The sequence below is a fragment of the Electrona antarctica genome (genome assembly GCF_951216825.1).
Source record: "Electrona antarctica genome assembly, chromosome: 14".
In the NCBI taxonomy this organism is placed as follows: domain Eukaryota; kingdom Metazoa; phylum Chordata; class Actinopteri; order Myctophiformes; family Myctophidae; genus Electrona; species Electrona antarctica.
The window spans coordinates 37,300,254-37,311,227 of NC_136795.1; the positions used below are offsets into that span (position 1 = coordinate 37,300,254).

The window sequence follows — 10,974 nt, forward strand, 5'->3', positions numbered from 1 at the left end:
AATAATTAAACGAAAACAAAATAACAAAAACACAGTTTACAGAAAAAAATAACAAAATGTTAACTATTAAACATGGTTCAATATAATACAGGCCCATTAAGTATCTTCCATCACAATCACATTACAGACTTTTTATGCGCAAATTGATGCACTTAAAACAGAGTATTTCTTTCACTTTTGCTTCACAAATCGATGACTCGGTTGTTTTAAATTATTCGTTTTTATATTGCTTCTAAATAGTGTTCTGTTTTTATCTGTAAAGTTGTCTTCCATCAGTTATTTTATTTTTTAAGTCAGTATTTCCAGTGTATTTCAGCAACTGAAGTACAGCCATACAAGAATGTTAAGTAGGCTACACATTGGGACTTGCTAGTCATTCCCTCAGAGTGCATTGTCATTAGAAATTATTCAGAAATCCACAGTGAAGCTATATCCTATCTCAGACCAGCTAGGACACGCCACTATACAAAGTACTGTAGCAGCTGCCTTGTTTCTTTTCGCACTTTTCTCTCATTTCTCCTTCCTCTTCCCTGGAAAGATCTCTCGCTTTAGCTCGGACAACCTTTGTGTTACTTGGGTGTGCGGGTGCAACACCCCCTCACGTTGATGTAGCCCAGGATGGAACAGCCAGCCTCTACACGCAGATCTCAATCGCTGTGGCTACCAGGATGCGGCCACCTCCGTTGTTTTCTCGGTTGACCCGCTCGTAGCTTCCCGTGGACGAGGGGGAGCTATTGGTGGACATGGACGAGTAATGGTTGTCCATCAGAATGCTCCCCTTCGCCACCGTGCAGCCAGGCGACAAGGACTGCTGCTTCAGTCTGTCCACTAGCACGTCCTCCTCCGATGAAGACGAGCTGATGTCCACCGTGGGCCCGCTGCCCCCGAGCCCCCCGCCGCCAACGGCATTCCCATTTTCTGTGTCCAGCATCCAGCAGTGATTGAAATAGCTGAAGACCTCCTTGACAGAGCAGCGGCGCTCCTGCTCGACGGAGAGGAGCCTCCGGAACATGCGCAGTGCGTCGTCAGTGAAGCGGCGCCACTGTGACGGCACCGTGCCCGTCCTACGGCGCTGCCAGCGGACAAACTCATCGTAGAAGCCGTCGCACTGCATAGCCTTCTCCCAAGGGAAGTTCCCCGTCAGCATGCAGAAGAGCAGCACGCCGAATGCCCACACATCCGTGCTGTAGTCCACACAGAAGCCCTCGTGGCGCATGGGGTCGCAGAGCTCCGGGGCAGTGTACGGGATGGTTCCACTCACGCGTTTCACCGGGGAGCCGGCGCGGCGCGTCATGCCGAAGTCAGACAGCTTGATTTTGCGGCACTCTTTGTCAAAGATGAGGATGTTCTCTGGCTTGATGTCTCGGTGGACCAGCTTTTTACAGTGCATGTAGTCCAGGGCGATCGCAACCTGGTGGATACATCGTTTGGCCACCGTCTCGGTGAGCCCCACCTTGACAAAGGAAAGGGAGAAAATAAAATAATAAGGCAGATAAAAGAATGATGAAGTCACACACGCAGGACAACACCAAGTTAAGGTATGTGGTAGCTCTGGTCCATAGCCTTCTACTGCTTCTACGATTCTGCCCTGCAGTATAAGGCTATGGGACTTTCAGTTTTAAATCTCAAATCGAAATCAGACCAGCCTCTCCTCTTTAGCGTATTTTAAAAGAACGTTTTTGCTACTCACCAAAACAAAGGCGGGTTGTGTCATTAGAAAGCCTACTTTCCTTAGTGGATGCACTCTGAGCCCCCCACCACACGTATAAACAGTACTTTTTGGCCAGAAAGGGATTTTTTTTCACCGGAGGAAAATTATTCTCTATGAGGCAGTTCTCTGGGCAATATCGGTAGAGGGCGCATTGGAGTAACAAAGTATTTTTTTTCCGGTGGAAACAAAATCCCCTTTTGGCCAAAAAGTACCGTTTATATGTGTGGTGGGGGGCTCAGAGTGCGTCCACTAAGGAAAGTAGGCTTTCTATTGACACAACCCGTCTTTGTATTGGTGAGTAGGTCAAACGTTCGTGAGATTTCCACTAAAGAGGAGAGGCTGGTCTGATTTCGATTTGAGATTTAAAACTCCCATAGCCTTATACTGCAGGGCAGAATCGTAGAAGCAGTAGAAGGCTATGGACCAGAGCTAGGTCTGTGGCAAATTCCAAACCCCTCGATCCATATCATTAGAAATGGCGAGAATGTCAAAAAATGCTTCCATACTGCAGAAATACCTTTACACAGCAAAGATATCTGTTGTAATTTACATAGATATGGCATATGTTTTTGCAGTGAGTGAGCTGGAAATGAGAGCCTAAAAATAGATCTAATTGTTTCAGGGAGCAGGGTGAGAAATAAAGAACTGGATTATGTTACAACCTTTCCTAGGCTGAGGAAACTAATATTACAGATCATTTGATCACATAACCACCACATTATTACACAGGTGCACCACATATTCATTTAGCATTCCTTTCAAGTCAGTAACATCCATGTGATCATAAAACATACCGTGATTTAACTCTTATAAGAATATAAAGAAAGGGACCCATGTGGGCTGTAACATATAAATATAATTTTATTTAACGGGGGTCTCCCGGCTCCCATATCTCTCCAACTCTTTAGTGAAGAGAAAACGCATTTTCAGGTCGGGATACCAATTTGAGCCAATCAGGAAAGAGAAGAGAACTCATACAGAATACAGGATAAACAAGTGAAACTGTATGTGATGACACAAATAAATGAGCAGGCAAAATTGAAACACTATATTGGAAGCTAACAAAGCTGAAAGTATCAGAAAGTATTTATTGAAATACATTTAAGCCTCTGACAAAGACAACTCGGCTCCTGGCAAATCATGACAATAAACAAAAAATGTTGGGCCGAACAAATATTTATAAAGAAGAAAGACTCTAAAAAAGGTGTTGTACCCTGCCCTTTTTTATTCTTCCTAATTATTTGTTTGGCCCAAAAAAATGTTTATGGTCATGATTTGTCAGGAGCCGAGTTGGCTTTGTCCGAGGCTTAAATGTCTTTAAATAAATACTTTCTGAAACGTCTATAGGAAAAATGAATGGGAAATTCTCTTCCGGGCCCCCGGGACTGCAACGCTCTATAGCGTTGCAGTCCCGGGGGCCCGGAAGAGTCTATAGGCTATAGTAATCCAAATAGTCTATGAAAATAGTGGATAGTTCCGCGGCTGGCAGCCCTAGTACAGTACCCTGCTCTTTCTCACCTGCGGGGGGATAATGTCAAAGAGATCTCCAGCCAGGGCGTACTCTTGGGCGAAGATGTAAAAGTCGTCGGTCTCAAAGGCGATGCCAAACATGTTGATGATGAAGGGACAGGGCGACAGGTACAGAGAGATGCTGTATTCCCTCAGAAAACTCTTCAGCTTGGTTGTCTTCTTCCGCAAGAACTTCAAGGCCATTTTTGTGCCTGAAACAGGAAAGCAAGCCAGTTTACATAACTGGCATGAAGTATACAAACCTGTTCCCCTCTCATGCTATTTTTAGCTCCATTTCAGTGCCATGGGGATTATAATTAATGGCTACTTAATTGTGGGAATGAAACACAATTAAGATGCATTTTTTACTTTAAAATTTGATGAATAATTAAAGAGAGTGGGATTACTCAATTAAATCCATTTGGGTTTTGGGTTGTGTATATTTAGTAAATATCCCAAATCCTCTGTCGGATTTGTGATTCCATACAGTGTTGCCTCTGTAGCAGGCAGGGCCTCATCTGCTTTGATGTACAGGATTTGGCAGGGAATTGAACAGGAATTATGAATGTATTCAGCGGTGTCAACATATCCAGCCAGGAATACAATTAGAAGATTAGACTAGGCAAAAAGAAAGTGTATTTTGCCTCAGGCCATGAGCAAATACCAAACTTTGAATTTTGGACAATTCAAAGTTCCTTTTTTTATTTGCCTATAATGTCGTGCCCAAATATGTTTAGCACAAATATTTGTTTAGGATATATAATTTATTTAATTTGTATTTGGAAATGAGTGTGCACAAAGTATTAATATAGTAATTCAAATGTTATTTGTATAGTTGCATACAGGTTGTCCCAATTTCCCAAGGCACGATCTGGACTTGTCTTACAGCACGCAGTGTGCCTCTACACACCGTTTGGAAACCACTCATGTACAGTTGGAGGCCATCGATATTGTCCTTTTCTTTTTGCTGAGGTTTGCGTGATCTGCGCAAAAGGACAGTTAACCCATTTTGGGCGGGAACCCCTTTTGGTGTTTTAAACATTATGTTATAATTTAGCTATTGAAAAATAGCAGATCTATGGTGGCGCGCTACGAGCTTGTAGGTCTGCTATTTTTGAAAAATCGTGAAAATATTTATTTCAGAAAACTGGAGGATTTAGAAGGATTTTTTAAAATTTTGAGGTCAGGCCTAAATGGGTCAAATGATAAGGGACAATATCGGTGGCACCCAACTGTAGTTGCATACAGGTTGTCCCAATATCCGTTTGGAAACCACTCATGTACACAGTAATGTGAAGCCACTGGAAACCTAAAATCCATTCCACTGTCTCGAGGGAAGAGCAATAAGTCCAGAGCCTTGATTCACTTCATCTCCACTCATCAGACACACTCCCCCAAAACTACAGCACAGCAGTGAGTCAGTGTTGTTTTCGTCGACTAAAACTAAGACGAAAGATGTTCGTCGACTACCTTTTTTCACTGACTAAAACTAAATGGAAACTAAGCTCTGGTGACTAAAGCTAAGACTAAATATATTGACACTTTCGTCAACAAATAAAGTGGACAAGATATCCAGTATAAGTCATTTTACACTTGGTTTGCATGCTGAAAATAGCAGATCTACAAGCACACAACGCGTCGCGCTGCGACGCGTTGTGAGCTTGTAGATCTGCTATTTTCAGCAAGTGTAAAATCTGTCATTACAACAGCATCAAGGCCCGCCAAAATACATTTTAGTCGACTAAATCAACTGTAGATTTAGTCGACTAAAATCGCATGACACTTAGTCGACTAAAACTAGACTAACACTAAAACATTCCAGATGACTAAAATATGACTAAAACTAAATTAAGTTTCAGTCCAAAGACTATGACTAAACAAAAATAGAAATTTGCTGCCAAAAACAACACAGCAGTGAGTATAGGCGTGGAGACAGACAAATTACCACCACTAATTTGAGAGGATGAGAAATACCCACACAATAAGTTGGAGAGATGCCAGCTTCAAATGCCACGTTGTCTGTCTGACTGTAGCTACTGTAATGGCTGGTGTGTCAGCGAAGGTGAGGAGGGATGCTTCTCCAATACCACTGGCTCAGCTCTGCTTATTGCACCAAGAAAGCATTGAGCAGGCAGCTAGACTTGCATGAAAGATCCATTTGCCACAGGACGTTTTTCCATTAACGTCATCTCTGAAGTAATCTTGAAATCAATTCCATAATGTAAAAGAATGCAACCCTATTGCAGCAGAGTTGAAAGTTGAAACTAGATTTCAACAGAGAACTGAATAATATCCTTGCAATGGTTGTTTTCTTCTCAAAGAACTGTTCAGCAGCAACCAACATAATGATGTTGTATATTTATGAACCATCTATCTGGCCCCAACGTTTGATGAACTTGGATGCAATGGCCCCCGGGGTGTTTCTTGACAATAATAGTAAAAAGAGATTTGATGCTTCGCTTTTTATGAATAGCTCTTTCCTAAGAATATTGTAGATTAATCTAAATATCCAGCCACCCTAAAATTAACACAGATCTACAATTCAGAGATCATAAATTCCCTTAAAATTTAAAACCTTTTGCCCAGTTACAGTATGTTCACTGCCAAATTGGAATTGTAAATGTACAACAATAAAGCTACAGTATACTGGTTCTCTCTGGAGTCTATGAACCTGTATATATGTCTGATACAGGAGTCAGGACAATAGAATTCTACTCAATTCGCTATTGAACTCCTGTGAATTCACACTGGCGATTTCCATAAGCGAATACTCAAAGTAATACTATTGTCTATACTGTAATGTCTAATTTAATGCTGTGTACCATGTATTTTAAGCTGTTTGTTATGTAACCATGTTTTGACAAAAAAGGATTACTATTATGTAAAAAAAAGGAAACGCACTACACTACCCATTTAAGTGATCAATTCAGTTCAGTGCCTCAATTGGTGACAGAAACCACTGTACTACACTGTAGATGGGTTCTTTGTGTTTCTATAAAAGCTATGATTAATATAATTGGAGCAGGTGCACAATGCTTTAGATTTAAATTCAGAAAATATTTATTCATTGTGAATTATGAGTTTAGAATTTTGATCTGTGCTCAATTACTGAAATAATCTGATCTATTTCTTAGGATTTAGGATGCAGAAATACACTTGCAAGCCAAATAATCTTCAAATCAGGATGATAAGAGAATTAACTGAATGTTACTACCTCTAAAAGAGAGTATCATTTGCATAATCACCTTGGATGCTCATCTACCATTGCTGCGATACATGTATGAGTGCATGACTAGCAGAAATGCCTAATTAATACTCCTGCACCGAAAATAGCTAATTTACCAGCTCAGTGAGCTTGTCAACTATTTTCGGCATGAGACAATGTTCGACTAATCATCAATCAGGCTAAAGCCTTTCAGACTTTTTGCAGTGGGTAACCAAACATCCTTCATAGAGTTACCTCTGATCTTGTGGATGACCAGGTCCACTTTTCCATATGTGCCCTTTCCCAGTTCTCGGATGACCTCATAGTATTTGTTGATGTCCAGCTTCTCGAGGTTCTGGGCAGCGATGACCTGGAGCTCCTCCAGGATGTCCATGGATGCACGGGAGGAGCCATGGGGTGAGGAGCTCATTCTTCCAGAGGGAGAGGCCGGGGGCAGAGGAAGGCTGCTCTGGAGACTTCTGTTCCTGTGAGGGAGAGGCCAGGGGCAGAGGAAGGCCGCTCTGGAGACTTCTGTTCCTGATGTGAGGGAGAGGCCGGGGGCAGAGGAAGGCTGCTCTGGAGACTTCTGTTCCTGATGTGAGGGAGAGGCCGGGGGCAGAGGGAGGCTGCTCTGGAGACTTCTGTTCCTGTGAGGGAGAGGCCAGGGGCAGAGGAAGGCTGCTCTGGAGACTTCTGTTCCTGTGAGGGAGAGGCCAGGGGCAGAGGAAGGCCGCTCTGGAGACTTCTGTTCCTGATGTGAGGGAGAGGCCGGGGGCAGAGGAAGGCCGCTCTGGAGACTTCTGTTCCTGTGAGGGAGAGGCCAGGGGCAGAGGAAGGCTGCTCTGGAGACTTCTGTTCCTGTGAGGGAGAGGCCAGGGGCAGAGGAAGGCTGCTCTGGAGACTTCTGTTCCTGCGAGGGAGAATGGGAGGAGCAGGAAGGTTAACCACTTAACCCATTGATGCGACCAGATTCTACAAATGTCTTCTAAATCCTGACAGTTTTCTGAAAAACGTATCAGTGGTACACTGGTGCTCAAACCCTTTCATGTCAAAGACCCACAGAATTTTCTGTATTTGGCCGCAGACCGCCATCTGAAAATATGTTGTTCCAGGGCGTCAGGGAACCCCCAGAAGCAAATTTTGAGTAAAACATAAAGTTAAACGTTCACGTTCAAGATTTGTGCCACATTTTCACGATTTAAAAAGAATATCAGATCTACAAGCTTGTAGATCTGCTATTTTTCAACAGCCAAAGTTTAAAATAATGGTTAAAGTGGTTAAAAGCTATAAGGTGACACTGATGCGTCCTCAGGTCTAAATGGGTTAAATAAAACATACTTCCTCTATTCGAAAAATTGCCGTCTTCAAGCTCACAATGTGCCACAACAGGTTATGAGCTTGTAGATCGGCTTTAAAAAAGAAAGAAAGAAGAAGATTGAAGTTTTTGGGATGCCTGGGTGAAAGTGCTTAAGGTGGAATTTGAACCAGCATTCATCCATGCATTCATTCCCACACAATTGTGCAGTATACAATGCACATACTGTACAATATACAGTACTGTATATACACACACACACCACGTTTTTTTTCCTGTTACAAACATCAAAGTGGAGACATCTGTGTTTTGTATCCTAGCCAAATGAGCTCTTATGTAATCTTCAAATATCATGCAGTAAACAACATGCATCCCCTCCCTGTTCAGCGGAACCACTTTCAAGTGTCCAAGATCACAAGCCGCCGTTTCCCCTGACAGGAGAACACTGAACCAGTAGTTCAAACAGCAGAAGAGACGACACGAACACACACATCCACAATTCAAGTCCTTTGTTCTTTTGTTCTAGTTCATGAAGTTGAATAGGTTCTTACAAGTCTCAATGTAGGTCAGGTCACTAACTCAACATGTAGTCATGTTTATGTAAATGTTAGCAACTAAAGTACACTCTGTGTATTATTATTCAGCGCAATCCTGTATCTACTGTGTGCTCAACAAAGAAGCATTACTGTCTGACAGCAAAACATTGCTATTTGCAGATTCAGATCAGGAAGATAAACAGTATTAATGAGCTTCCAATATGAATGAATGCCTGCCTCTAATCTGATCATTCTCGCTCTGCTCAGCTTCATTCTCAGTAAATATGCCTCTCAGCCTGCCTTCTGCCACGAGACAAGTCAAGCAACACTCATTTGCAATATCCTTTATTTCATCACCCGCGGCGGCCAAGTTATCGACTATGACTTCACAGCCCTGATGGTATGATGCAGAACGCTATAGCTACATCCTGTGAATGACGTCCATCTGTGCCTGTCTTAGAATACTCACATGATACTGTGATGATGTCAGCATCATGGGCTGTATGGGTTTGATGAGGTCAGATCAACATATGGAATGTCAGAACAGGTCAGCTCCATATATGAAGATCTAAGGGTGACAGCGGGGGCAGTATCTTGAGTGTACAGGTTTTGATGAGGTCTGGCCATAAATGGAGCGTGTCTTGAGTGTACAGGGTTTGATGAGGTCAGATTAACATAATGGAATGTCAGAACAGGTCAGCTCCATATATGGAGATCTAAGGGTGGCAGCGTCTTGAGTGTACAGGGTTTGATGAGGTCAGATCAACATAGAGTATGGAATGTCAGAACAGGTCAGCTCCATATATGGAGCTACGGGTGGCATATATAGGGTATATATATCTAAGGGTGGCAGCGGGGGCAGTGTCTTGAGTGTATAGGTTTGATGAGGTCAGATAAGGTCAGATCAACATATGGAATTAATTCTGTATTGGCCATAATATGGAGCGTGTCACAAGGTATAATAAATATTAAATAGGTATACTGATGATAATCGTAATGATATGAAAGATGCAATGACAAGATTTTAATAAATCAAAGTACTACAACTAGCAAACAAATGTCTTGTTTCTTCAAATGGTTTAGTTAGTACATTTAAATGTACCGGTATGTATTTCCTGTAGATGAACATTATGTCATGAAAATATCACAGTGTGTTGCATTCCTCAGTGCTAATTTAAATGATAAATTAACAATGAGAACGTTACTGGCTAGCTGTCAGCCTGTGAGACGTGGCTCCAGTTTACTCAGCATGCATGCTGATCACTGACAACAAGGTCAATAAACCCCATGGTGGACAACACCAGCACATAGAAACAAGCCCAGCTGACACTGCAAGCAGAGAAATGCATACTCACGGTTGAAGACAAAAACATGTGTGACACGTGCATCCACACACACAGACACAGTTATTAAAGCTTTGTATTATTTTCTATTGGTTTAAAAAAAAAAATTGCATCATCTACTTGGCATTTAAACACGCCTCTGCTGAATGTGCCTCATGGCGTGTATCGATACACATAACTGATGTGTAACTAACACTAACACTAACATGTGCAGTGAGTGCATACATGCATGATGCATTGACACAGTTACCAGAGTGGCTGCTTTAATATCAAAGAGACTGGAAATGAAAGAAGCTTGGAAATGCTGCCAATTAAGAGCTTCTCCTCCTCTGCTGCAGCCCTGCCATCCCGCCACCAGCCACCCCCCCCGCCCTCCTCCAGACCCTTTTTAGGGTAGGCTAATCCTGCCATGGCTCTACTCCCGAGAGGGGCTGCTGGGATCACCGAGTCCTATTTGCCTCCTAGGCAAAGGGGGCTGAGATTGCCATGCAATGGGTTTTTTTTGCTTCTCAATGGGGTTTAATTCATGTGTATTCAAGGCACAGACGAAACTGTGTTCAGCAGCCAATCTGCCTTGCGTCATCATAGCTGCTTTGCCCCCCCCCCCCCCGGTCCGTATCCTCCTCTGATGGGGGCCACGATTCCCAACCTGTGGGCCACTGCCCACTGGTAGGCCATGAGGATATTGCAAGTGGGCCCTCAAATTCGTAAAACACTAATATTTTAATGAAAAGATATTATGTATAAAATGTTTCTGACCACCTAACACAGCATGAGGGTGTTGGGAAACACCGTTCCGATGCCTGCTTTTGCACACCGCACAGGAAAAGAGGTGACTGTGTTGAGATCTGGCACTGGGAAGGACCCTAGGGGGGATATTGATGGCAGAGCAGTGGAACACTGAGACAGGAATGAGGACTGTTGTCTTGTTTCCCTGCAGCAATGTATAGTTGGCTACAGGATGGAATGTCAGTTTGTGACAATAGGTAAATGTGATGAGCAATAGATGATGCCAAAAGTGCTGAGCAATAGATGCTTTTTTTCTCCTGTCTCCGGCTGCAGGCACTGTATATAACTGTACACTCGTATACCGTATAATGCATGTGCGCATTATACATGCGTGTGTGCGCGTGCGTGCATGTGCGCGCGCGCACACACACATGCGCGCACACGCACAGTAAGGCACAGTAAAACACATATCCTGTCAGTGTCAACTGGCGTTACCTGCCAAACTCAGCTCGTACAGCATTAGCTTGCATAGCAACAAAAGGCAGATACAAATTAAAAAACATGTTCCAGAGGGCGCCGCTGGCCTAGTGGTTCAGGCGCATGCCACATATAGGCTCTGGTCTGAC

At 43.1% G+C, this 10,974-nt stretch overlaps 1 protein-coding gene across 1 annotated transcript; it reads right to left on the reverse strand.

Moving 5' to 3' along the window:
* Positions 1-605: 605 nt before the first annotated feature.
* unm_sa1261 (un-named sa1261) lies at positions 606-6,855 on the reverse strand (the record flags this gene model as incomplete). The annotated part of the gene is made up of 3 exons (XM_079520636.1): positions 606-1,453; positions 3,230-3,432; positions 6,681-6,855. The coding sequence occupies 3 exons, from the start codon at positions 6,853-6,855 to the stop codon at positions 635-637; spliced, it is 1,197 nt and encodes a 398-aa protein (XP_079376762.1). The 3' UTR covers positions 606-634.
* Positions 6,856-10,974: the final 4,119 nt, after the last annotated feature.